The 12,832-nt window shown below is 31.7% G+C and overlaps 1 protein-coding gene across 2 annotated transcripts in view; it reads right to left on the bottom strand.

Moving 5' to 3' along the window:
• Positions 1–12,832, bottom strand: part of LOC127720100 (serine/threonine-protein kinase mTOR-like) — an 87,462-nt gene that overhangs the window by 4,211 nt on the left and 70,419 nt on the right. For both annotated transcript variants that reach the window (XM_052226503.1, XM_052226504.1), the window contains 7 exons: positions 12,234–12,408; positions 11,516–11,651; positions 10,630–10,777; positions 10,266–10,388; positions 9,235–9,317; positions 7,684–7,831; positions 489–624 (listed from right to left, as the gene is read on the bottom strand). In XM_052226503.1, coding sequence (XP_052082463.1) covers positions 489–624; positions 7,684–7,831; positions 9,235–9,317; positions 10,266–10,388; positions 10,630–10,777; positions 11,516–11,651; positions 12,234–12,408 — 949 coding nt within the window. The remainder of the gene's footprint in view (positions 1–488; positions 625–7,683; positions 7,832–9,234; positions 9,318–10,265; positions 10,389–10,629; positions 10,778–11,515; positions 11,652–12,233; positions 12,409–12,832) is intronic.

Raw genomic sequence — 12,832 nt, 5'->3', positions numbered from 1 at the left:
GGTTCTTTCCTACCCACAATATCCACAAAAATTGGTATCTCACAAATAATAATGAATCCACAGTATTCCTTTTTATGTATGTTATTCATAATTTCCAGTGATAAAGTTTATACTGTGGATTCACTGTTATTTGTGGGGTACAAATTTTCTGGTTACTTTTTTTGTATAGGTAAACCCACACCTGCCAACATTTCAAAATACCCATTGGGTTTTTATGTGCAAGATGGCTCTTATAGTCCTACAAAACCCTCAAGGGGGCCTTCAAATGTATTTTAATCTTGTTTTTTGGCTTCTTCATACTTTAACAATCCTATAGCCTTTGTAAAATTAATTGCTTTATTTAAAATTGTGGACAAAATTGCTCTTTCAAAATCTCCATTTGGGAGCTTTCATGTTGTAAATCCCCCACAAATACTGACAGTTGGCAGGTATGGTAAAACACAAATTTAAATGTTACAAAAAAAAATGTAAGAACATCAAACACTTACTGTCCATAAGTCTCCAGTTCAGTAAAGGATCATAAACAAAAGCTTCTAAAACAGCCATCAGACTGTCTTTGTGTTCTCTGAGCACAGCCATTACACTCTCACATGTCATACGATAATTGCCATCAATACCAGTCACCTACATCAAAAACAATCAAAATAACTCAAATATCTTTAGAAATAAAAAAACTTCCAGGAACTATCTATTTTGTTAAAAACAGCTTCCGGTAGTTCAAAAATGTTTTTTAAAATGTTTTTTTTAAATGCCTATCCCTACACAATAACCTATAAAAATCAAAGCGCGAAAGCGCTGTAAAGGCAGTTAATTACAGGTTGTGTGTATTTTTAGTCCAGTTATATCATTATCTTGCATAGTACATTGTACTTATCAGAGGTGGCTTTCAGTATTTAAGATTTAGAGTTCTCTAATGATATTGGACAAGTTTTATGAATGTCATATTCTGAGCACTATATGAAGGCGATTGTTCTCACTTGTTTATCAACTAGTGCATTATGTCCAGTTTGTACCTTTTTTATCTATGTTTATAGTCAAATACTGTTTAAAATAGTTTGGCATTTTCTTTTAAGTAATAAGTAAATGTTATCAACTGTATTTTATTCAACTTTGCAAATGTGGTTTGTTACTGGTAAGTACAATGTATGGATGATAGTTGTTTCATTGGCAATCATAACACATCTCCTTATTTATATAATGATCTATATTCAACGACCTCAGGTACAAAAAAAATGTATGTAACTAAACTATGATGGGAAACCTTTGACTTCTTTCTTTAATATAAACTTTTGATTTGGTACCATAGAACTATGTAGAATAAATGTACATTGCAACATGTCAACTCTTTCAATGACAATACTTTTTTTAGAAACTATAACTCCAAGCAAAATTATATTTCCAAGTATAAAGTAATTTATGAATGAAACAAGAGTGCACACGCTGAAATGTCTCGCCTTCTTTACTAATCATTGATATTATGTTGATAGTCCTAAATATAAAGCTTTATTACAACTGTCACATAAACTTAACATTAACCAAGTAAACTAAACATTGACCAATGAACCAAGAAAATGAGGTCAAGGTCAGATGAACCATGCTAGGCAGGCATGTACAGCTAACAATTCTTCCATACAACAAATATAGTTGACCTATTGCTTATAGTTTAAGAAAAACAGACCAAAACACAGAAACTTAAAACTGAGCAATGAACCTTGTAAATGAGGTCAAGGTAAAAAAAAACCTGCGTGACTGACATATAGATCATAAAATATTTCCATACACCAAATATAGTTGAACTATTGCATATAGTATTAGAAAAAAAGACAAAACTCAAAAACTTAACTTTGACCACTGAACCGTGAAAATGAGGTCAAGGTCAGATGAAACCTGCAGGCTAGACATGTACACCTTACAATCATTCCATACACCAAATATAGTAGACCTATTGCATACAGTATAAGAAAAACAGACCAAAACACAAAAACTTAACTATAACCACTGAACCATGAAAATGAGGTCAAGATCAGATGACACCTGCTAGTTGGACATGTACACCTTACAGTCCTTCCATACACCGAATATACTAGACCTATTGCTTATAGTATCTGAGATATGGACTTGACCACCAAAACTTAACCTTGTTCACTGATCCATGAAATGAGGTCGAGGTCAAGTGAAAACTGTCTGACGGGCATGAGGACCTTGCAAGGTATGCACATACCAAATATAGTTATCCTATTACTTATAATAAGAGAGAATTCAACATTACAAAAAATCTTAACTTTTTTTTCAAGTAGTCACTGAACCATGAAAATGAGGTCAAGGACATTGGACATGTGACTGACGGAAACTTCGTAACATGAGGCATCCAGACCTTCCACCTTCTAAAATATAAAGCTTTTAAGAAGTTAGCTAACGCCGCCGCCGGATCACTATCCCTATGTCGAGCTTTCTGCGACAAAAGTCGCAGGCTCGACAAAAAGGAGTTCTTAATTAAGTAATAAACTGATTCGCTGAGCGCAGCTGGATACACCCACAGAGGTCCAACCCTGAACAGTTGGGGCAAAAATGGACACAATATTCAAGCTTGATACAGGTCTGAATTTGGATTGTAATTAAATATTTGACATATTATAGTTTCTGAATAAATGTAGTCAAAGAACTTGAAATCGGTTATATGAATTGAATTTATATTCAATTAAAGATTTCTTGCTGTTATGCAATACACTGTGCTGTTGCGCAATACTTAATAAATCTGTTGCCAGACTTAAACAAATAAAGTTCAATTTCTTCTCAATGTCATATTTGAAATTTATGAAAATCAATAGGGAGATTACATCAATAGCTATAAATAATTCACCAAAGTTTCATGCGAACTGCTTAAAGCATTTTTGAGTTGTTGTCCAAAAACTGGAAAATCCCCCCCCTTTTTAATGAATAAAACCCCATAACTCAGAAATGTAAAATCTAAAATTTATAAAATTCTAAAGGGAGCTTACGGATTGATAATTTAGTCTTAGATGCAAGATTTTTTATCAGTTGTTTGTGGCTTTGAACTAGCTGTCAGTAAATGCGAGTACTCTCAGATCTGTACTTAGTGTCTTTTTGTTGTTTGGATGTACAACTACCCGGCCACGTCCACTTGTATTTGTATTTATCCATCTGATGAGTTAAGCCTCTTTCAACTGATTTTTATAGTTCGCTCTTATATTGTACTGTTACACCACTGTCCCAGGTTAGGGGGTGGGTTGGGATCCCGCAAACATGTTTAACCCCGCCACATTCTGTATGTACATGCCTGTCCCAAGTCAGGAGCCTGTAATTCAGTGGTTGTCGTTTGTTTATGTGTTGCATATTTGTTATTCGTTCATTTTTTGTACATAAATTAGGCCATTAGTTTTCTTGTTTGAATTGTTTTACATTGTCATTTCGGGGCCTTTTATAGCTCACTGTGCGGTATGTGCATTGTTGAAGGCCGTACTGTGACCTATAGCTGTTAATTTCTGTGTCATTTGGTCTCTTGTGGAGAGTTGTCTCATTGGCAATCATACCACATCTTCTTTTTTATATTTACATCAACAGATATAAACAATTCACCAAAGTCAAGGTGAGACAACAAAACTTAGTTGTAAGATCTCTGAAATTTTTTACACGGTACAAGTTTTTCTAATTATTGGAGATTGTATGGTGACAGTAACACCTGTAACTGCTTAACCCATTTCTTATGCACTTTGGTTCGATAAACTCACTGAATATCATACCACATCTCCTTATTTTTATATGCATTACAATTTACATGTGCATGTAATTGTAAATAATATTTATATATATATATCAGAACAAACTTCATTGCGTCACTTTTATTTATGCATCCTTTGGCACAATACAAGTTCTAAAATTACACAACATAAAACAACTAAATGTTATTTCAGATGAAAGTTTTGTTTCAGTTCCATTCATAGGATTTATTAGAATTTTGTATGTTTTGCCAAGTCCAATAATTAGCTTTACATGTATGTGCACGTGTTAATTGGAGACTTTTCTATCCCGTATAAGAGTTTTGGAACTAATTCTGTTTCTTTTTTTGAAAAAAGTGAGCAAACAAATCTTGCACATTTAAACCTTTGTCTGCCATCACACTGTCACCTGGATCACATAATTGAACTATTCTACATCTTTCAATTATTTCACAGTCACTGGTACAACCAACATATGCATTAGAGACATAGTTGACTAAACCACCAGGTGTCGAACATACAAATATTTTCAGTGTTTCTGTTTTTATATGATGAAAAGGTTGCGTGAGCTCTAGGAGCTTTAGGTTTTATCACGGAATATTCTGTGCTGTCAATAATAATCCAAGTTGTAGGAAACTTTAATTCTAAGTTGGATGGCGAAAAATACCTGACTAAACCACTAAATGGCCAAGTGTTAGCCTCACGCCACTGTTTAGACATAAAAACAATCCATGTTTACACAATATTCTTAACACTAGTTTCAATCTAGAATCTAGACAGTTCAAAGTTGGTTGTATAATGCATCAATTTCATCAAAGTCATAAAAAAACTGATTTTCAAATGACACCCTATCAATTTGAAAATATATGTATCTCAAACAATGTGCTGTTGGACCAAGTGTGGTCAAAACAAATAAAAATTTAGTATACAACTCTAAACCGGTATAAAAATGCATGGCTGTGTCACGTGTCTTCATTTCAAAATTCTCTGCTGAAAATATAGGCATTGATGGTGTTTGCGTAATTCCATCTGTGAAGCTCAACATTAGCTCGGCAGTTGGTGGTGGACAGTCATAAATCCTGTCTGCAGTATGAATTACTTCTTCAGGAAAACCAACTTTACAATCAAAACTTTCCTCTAGATTTCTACTACAATTATGACAATATTCATCAAGTTTAGTTCTTTTGTTTTCACAGGAAACTGCCCTGATTTTTCTTTATGCGGACGATTCAGTCTCTTGCTTGGTCCAGGAAAATAGGCTGGGATTGGCAGTAGACTTAAGTCTCTGTATGGTGGGTTTGTGCCCTGAAAAAGGTTATAAAACATTAGTTGTTTGATAATTAAATGAACTTCCATTAGCAATGCATACTTTGTACAGAAGCAAGTTAACTCGTACCATTGTAAACTCGTACCACGTAAACTCGTACCAACGTAAACTCGTACCACTGGGAAGTCGTACCAATCAGAACTCGTACCACTGCAAACTCGTACCATTAAAAATATATTAAAAAATACGAAAGTTTTATGATTTTTTTTTTGGTAAACTAAATAAAAAAAGTTGAATTACTTGAATTTTATACTAGATTTTAATGAAAACTTAGACAAAAATACGAATGTTTTATGATTATTTTTTTTTTAAGCTTTATACAAAAAAATTAAAATATCTTTGAAAGTTATACCAGATTTTAATGAAAACTTAGACAAAAATACAAATGTAATTTCTTAATTACCATGCTAATAAATATATTAAATTCCTTTGATTGTGTGATTATTGGTTGATTATTAACTAATCAACTTGTTTATTTTTATCTTTAACTAATCAACTTGTATAATCATATAAGCATGGTCATATTCTGCTGAAATGTGCTGAATACTGTATAAAAATAAATTTCTAACTGTTGGTCATAAACAATTTTAAACCTTTAAAACACAATCAATAAATTCTTTCATTAAATAAAATTCCTTTTAGAAACAATAGAAAAATACCCAAATCTATTCAATGTTACTGATTTGGAATGATTAAAAATTAAATCAAATAGTTGTCAGTAAAAGTTTAAAAAAGAGTCTATTCAAGGGAGACAACAAAGCCAATCTGCCACGGTTTTCTCTATCCAATTAGACAAGGAAAATTAGCTACAAATTGGTTATTGTAATTTCAAATTATATACATTTTACAGACTTAAGAGGTATTGAGTGAAATTAAAGTATATATTCATCATTAAACACCATTTGAATGCATTTAAATAAGTTGGTACGAGTTTACAATGGTATGAATTTACCGTGGTACGAGTTAGCAGTGGTACGAGTTTGCATTGGAACGAGTTTTTGTTTAGTGGTACGAGTTGACATTGGTACGAGTTACAATGGTACGAGATAACTATAATTCCTTTGTACTCGTAACCAGGCAAAATATTAACTAGATTTATTCATTACAATCTGGATAAAACTATGTTAGCCTGATTCAATGTACATCAAAATGTATGTTATGTAAATCCAAAGGACAAACAATGAGAGACGTATGCAACAAACATACATTGTTTGTACCTAAATAACTATAATATAGATGAGAGCATGTCATTGTTTTGTTCCTGTTAACATTGTCATTGATATTTTTCAAGAAAGTCTATGAGGCATAGCTTATGCATTCCTGTCATTACTACATAAGCATAATTACTGCTAAAATAATTCTCAGTATGATATACCTCTTGTAAGAAATCATTATAATTGTAGCAAGCACCAAAAAATCTCAAACAGATCACATTGAATCGTAATCCAAAAAATTATGACGTCTTGAATTAACCACCCCCTTTTATTCTAAAACGATAATTGCGGTTGTAAACTGACTTTGGTTATTCGCATGGCGATTACATATATAACTATATATTTTAAAAAGAAAATAGAGTTTTACCATGAATAGTTTCCTGCACGTAGTCTTTTTCAGTAAAATGTGCCTTGCAAACAACAGCTGATTGAGATGGACTCCACGATTTCATCGTGTTCTCGTCCAATCTGCGTATGGGCCATGGCGTTGATCCAACTTTTCCTTCTTTTTAAGTCATTTGGAAATGCATGTCCTCCTCTTAAATGACATCCAGGTACACAACAACATGTACTTGGCATCGTTTATTAAAAATGCAACTGTAATAGTTGCACAGTGCAGAAACCGGAAGTTGAAGTACAGGATCGGCTACCACGGCGCCACCTATTCAGGAACGATAATTTGCTACTTTATATAACTGCGAAATAACAATAATGTTAGACGGGTTCGCGTGCATAAACAGAAATGCGCTTTAAATTGTATAATATAATTCATGTTCAGTCGACCTTTAATTATTATATCAACGACTGAAATGATTTATAAACATCTAGATTGCAGATAACACTCTAAATTAACCCGACCTCTTTCCACACGGAATTCAAATAATTCTATTTTGTCAATCGGTTGACTGCTTATAATGTAAAATACAAATATATCAAAAGTTTTTAAAACTAACAAAACACAATGATCGTTTCTCTATTTCCCAATGTAAATGAAATGAGACAAAAAACATTTTATACCACAATAAGAAGAGGAGAGAATCAACATTTTCCGGATCTACTTGGAGCTAAATGACCCCCCACGTAGATAAGTTGGATATCGCGGAAAGAAATATTAACACGGCAACTAGAAAGGCATTAAAGCACTGCCTTTAAAAATAACTAAATGACAATTTTCCTAGAATATGATATTTTTTTTAAATTACTGACTGAACACTATAAAGTAAATTATCAATATTTTTCCTTCTAGCCAAAATGTAGGTTTTAGATCACTAGGTATATCAGTTAGTATGTAACTATGATGTGAAATAATTATAAGAATGTTATTGCCCGAAATATATAAAATTCTTTTCAAAACATTAATTGCACTAAAAATCGAGAACATTTAAAAAAATAATAAACAATTTACCTCCATGGCACTTATCAACATTCTAGTAAGTCTGAATGGTATCTTTTCTGGAAACTTCTCCCTCACCATGGCAACCTCAAAACAATCTCCAAAATCAATATGGATGATTTTACCACTCATTCTGTCCAACATCAGGTTAGATGGATGTCTGAAACAAAAGATGGAAATGTTTCCATTGAGAACATGAAAACTTTCTAAAAATTGTAAACATGTAAACAGAAATGTCAGTGAGGTAGAAGCCTACAATATAAAATTCGAAAGGGTTCCGCGGAACCCAGTGTCTCACCTACTTTTGCTGTTAATCGCAGGCTCAACAAAAAATGAGGAAAAAAATTAATAAAAATATTCCTCTCTATACTATCTTTTGATTGTAAGTAGCTTCTGTCCAAGTTTGGTAAAAATCCGGGAGAGTTCATGAATCTAATAAATGTTTTAAAAACTTAAACTGCAGACTGTATGTAATGTTAACTGGAAGAAAAACTAAGTCTATTTATAAGTAAAATAAGGAAAAAATGGAACAAAATTTTAACAAAATTTCCTTCTAGATACTAGCTTTTAATCATAAACAAGCTTCTGTCCAAGTTTGGTACAAATGCAAGGTAGTTTAAGAAAGTTGTTAAAATTTTAAAAACTTTAACCACAGCGTGAATGTAATGTTAACTGGCAGAAAAACTAAGTCCATTTATAAGTAAAATACTAAAAAATGATTTTTTTTTTACAAAATTTACTTCTGGATACTATCTAATGATCATAAACAAGCTTCTTTCCAAGTTTGGTAGAAATCCAGGATAGTTTAAGAAAGTTATTAAAATTTCAAAAACTTTAACCACAGGGTGAATGTAATGTTTCCTGGCAGAAAAACTAAGTCCATTTATAGGAAAATGCGCAAAAAATGGAATTTTTTTTTTACAAAATTTACTTTTGGATATTATCTTATGATCATAAACAAGCTTCTGTCCAAGTTTGGTAGAAATCCAGGATAGTTTAAGAAAACTATCAAAATTTCAAAAACTTTAACCACAGAGTGAATATTTGTGGACGCCGCCGCCAACGCCGACGGAATGTAGGATCGCTATGTCTCGCTTTTTGGACAAAAGTCGAAGGCTCGACAAAAATGACAAAAATATCACCATAAAGGCATCATTATATTTTATGATAAGTCTGTTTAAAAATGGTAAGTCCATAAAACGTTTAAGTTCTGTAGCATTATCCCTCAATTTAGACAAACTAAAGTATTCAATAATATAGAAACTACTATATCATCTGACTAGGTTATAATGCAAAATTGACACATTTCCACAAAATTCATTGCAGATCTAAGGAATCTATTTGAAAATCTTTGAAAATGGTTTTTATCTGTTTGAATGCTGTAGACATCCTTATTGGTTATGAGTAGCTTTTGATGTTTCATATAGTTTTTTTAGTTCAAAATCAAGAACAGGCTGAAGGCCCTTATTGTAAAAATACAATTGTACAAATGTTGCTGCATCCATTTTTCTGACACTTTTGTAAATTACATACAGGCTCCTACTTTTTTTGTAATTAGCTTACCTGTCTCCAAGACCTAGAACATAACCAACCATTGACATAACAGCTAGTGATCTGGTGTAATTTGTTCTTCTATCAAACCAAACCTGGAAATCATAAATGTGTTCAAATGAAAGAGAGATATAGTCTTATATCTAATACAGCCATATTTCAGCTGAGACTGAAAGTTTTGCTGGTATATGCTGTTTTAAAATGCATGAAATAGTGTATTGATGTCATAAAATAGTTCCTGATGCATTTTTTAGCTAAAATTCTTTATCTTAAATTCGTTTTTTGATCAAGGATCAACAAGGTCTCATATCCCAAAGCAAATATTTAAACGTAGGTAGAATGGAGACCAAAACAATGGATTCTGGCTAACAGTTTTAGAGTTTAATTGTTACCGTACATGGAAAATATTTACAGCAATTCTATTTCAACTATTTATAAGGAAACATATCTTTGGATATCATGTAAAAATGACTACAATATGTTGCAGAGCAACAACCCTTTTTCCCTCATTTTACATGCAGTAATGTTTTATATGTATTCAAAATGGAGAAGTTGAAAGACTAGGGTATTCTAGCTAGAATTTGAAATTGAACATATACATGTAAGAACATATTTTGTAAAGTTTTATTTCCTTAAAAAGATCTGAAAAGCAGATGATAAAATAACACCAAACAAAATTTTTCTGTTTTAAATAACTTCATCTAATGACTTCGAAATAATTTCCAAAATTAACATAAAAATTAAAATGTACTTTATTTAGCTACTGTGGATTCATTATTATTCACGGGATATCAATTTTCATGGATTTCGTGGGTATATGTTAACTACAGATTTAGATATTTAATGAAATACAAGTTTTCTATAGGCTTGTATGCAGACTTTTGCAAAACCAAAAATCAAATATCCATAAAAATACAATTGTTCCTCAATACACAAAAGTATGTACCTTTTGATAGTACAACCTGATGTGAATTTCTGTAAACTATAAATCACAAAGCCAGTGTCAAATATTTATCATCTTATAAAATGGGTTGAATACAAACCTCAGAACTAGGACTTTTGTACCACAGTATCTTAGCCAGATCATCCCCTTGTGTGTGTTCCAATGCATGCTCAAACACTTCCACTTTTTGCATCAAGGTCAAATGATCATAATCTGGGGCCATCTGTAAGAATTACAAATTTACATAAATAAAGAAAAGAAATTTTTTTACAAGTAATTGTCAATATTTATGGCTTGTCAAATTGATCTTTTGAATTATAGTTTGTTTCCCTTTTTTTTTCTCCCTCCAAAGACGACTTAAAAATCTAAGAAGTCATGTTTTCACTACTCCGTATACAATATATATCTTGATTTCTACTGCCAAAATTTTGTTTTTAATATAAACACTACAAAACAAATTTTACCCTCAACATAAGCCTGTGTTCGATATTAAGTAGAATTTTCTTCTTCTCTCTGTAGTCTCTGATCAGTGAATGAAGTGTGTCACAATGAGGTACCCAGCCAATCAGACCAGAGTTTGTAGATAATGGAATCACAGAAAATCTCTGTATTCTGTAAAAATATTAAAATAGAAGTACAGGGAAAGAAGATAATTTGTATGTAATTTGAATTTTTCTCAGAATTAATGTAGAAAATTCAGTGTTTTGACAGAAAAATGATTATGTAATTGAAACAACAAAACCCATAAATTAATATTTCATTTATAAATTTATACAATATATCTACAGATTTATGAAGGACAATTTTACTTTATTGATACATGAATCAATTTATGCAGATATATAATAAAGAAATATTTATTTCAATCTTGCGGATTTAAATCTGACATGTTGAATCATGGTATGCATCCGCAATATTCCCAGCTGCTCTTTTTTATTGACAGGTGTGACAAGAATATGTATCAATAGGACACCATGCCCAGCTTTCACTTACAATTCCATGTCCATGTTCAGTGAACTGTGATGTCTGGGTGGAAACCCTAACTTGGCATATATTTTCAGAAGTTCATGTGTGCTAAGTTTCAAGTTTATATGACCACAATTTCAAGGCAATTTCAAGACAATTTCAAGGCATAAGAATTGCCATAGGTATTAACTGTCAGAATTAAATCACCACAAACAAATGACTACCGGTACTTAAACTTTTCCCTCCTTTTAGTCATTTCTTTGAACAACAATGTATGTTGTCCTGTGATTAACTGCTGATAAAATCTACCAAATACTTCAAAGGTTTGCTTTTGATGGCAACATATACTGCTTGTTAATACTCTTAATATGAAAAACATCTTACGTAAGATTTCTGCGGAAAGTTTCAGTATTCTGTAATAGTAGAGAATTAACCAATCCAAACAGCTGCATCACTCTCTCATCCTGTCTTAAATCTTCATGTCCCTTTAGTAAAAACATGTATTCCTGACCATTGCTACCTGTTATATAAAGAACTCAAAATTTATTGGCCAATTTAAAGTTAAAATAATGAATTTAACTTTCAACATTTAATTTATTCGAACTAAGTAGATATCATCATACCATTAGAAACTCTATTGACATTTGACAATAATGGTACAGTGCAATCAGTTTTTAATATTCTGTTACCAATTTTTTGATAAATAGAACCAAAATTTAACAGTATGACATTGCTTTCAAACTTGTACTGTGAATTTGATTTAGCTATTGGATAATCTATTATAATACAAATGATTTAAAATATTCTGAATTTACATTTGAAACCATGTCTCTCCAAAGAACTGTACTGATATGTAACAGAAGATGGTACAGAAGGCTCAATTTTATTTTCTCTTGAAACGAATCACATATATACTGAAGCCCATTTCTGTAATAATTGAACATGCATTGTAAATTTCACCCTAGTCTACAATTGGATAATCCTGATTCATCATATGAAAAACAAGCAGCTATTCAGACAACATTTTTAAAAAAAAATATTTCTCTGTTTACATAAAGGACTATTTACTTGTATATTAAGTTTTACAAAAAAAATAACATACCAAATATGCTGAGTTTCCTTGGTCTCTGTTTGGATGTGATAACCTGTAATGAACTTTGAACTTTCCTTATCTTTACGATTGGTTGATTTGGATCATATGTTCCAGGTACAGCCAGTTCTAAATCTTGACATCTCAGAAGTTTAGGGGAAACATACTGTAACTCTAGAGAGGTCAACTGAAAGAAAAACAAAACATATGAAATTTAATCAAAGAGTTACTTCCCCTGAATGCTTCACCTACACTGAAAACTTGAATGAACTTTGTAAAAAATTTATAGACATGAGTGAATGAGATGCAGTACATTTTGCATACTGTAAATTTCAGAAATTATTGCGAGATTTTTATTAATGAGAATAATGCGACTGGGAAAGTATACTTACGTTCTTATATATGATACATATATCTGTATGCAGATTTTTCTGAAATCGCAATAATTAATCTCGCATTTATGTCCATTCTTCAAAAACCGTAATAATAAATGCACGCAATAATTTCTGAACTTACAGTATTTGCATAATTTGCTAAATCTCCTCATGTTTATAAGTGCCTTTCACTTACATTTAATTTGTATCCTATTCAAAACTTGACAAAAATTGGCT

The sequence above is a fragment of the Mytilus californianus genome, unplaced genomic scaffold (assembly GCF_021869535.1).
Source record: "Mytilus californianus isolate M0D057914Y unplaced genomic scaffold, xbMytCali1.0.p SCAF_11, whole genome shotgun sequence".
NCBI classification, from domain to species: Eukaryota; Metazoa; Mollusca; class Bivalvia; order Mytilida; family Mytilidae; genus Mytilus; species Mytilus californianus.
The sequence above is the reverse complement of the archived record's forward strand: the minus strand, read 5'-3'. Positions and strand labels throughout refer to the sequence as shown.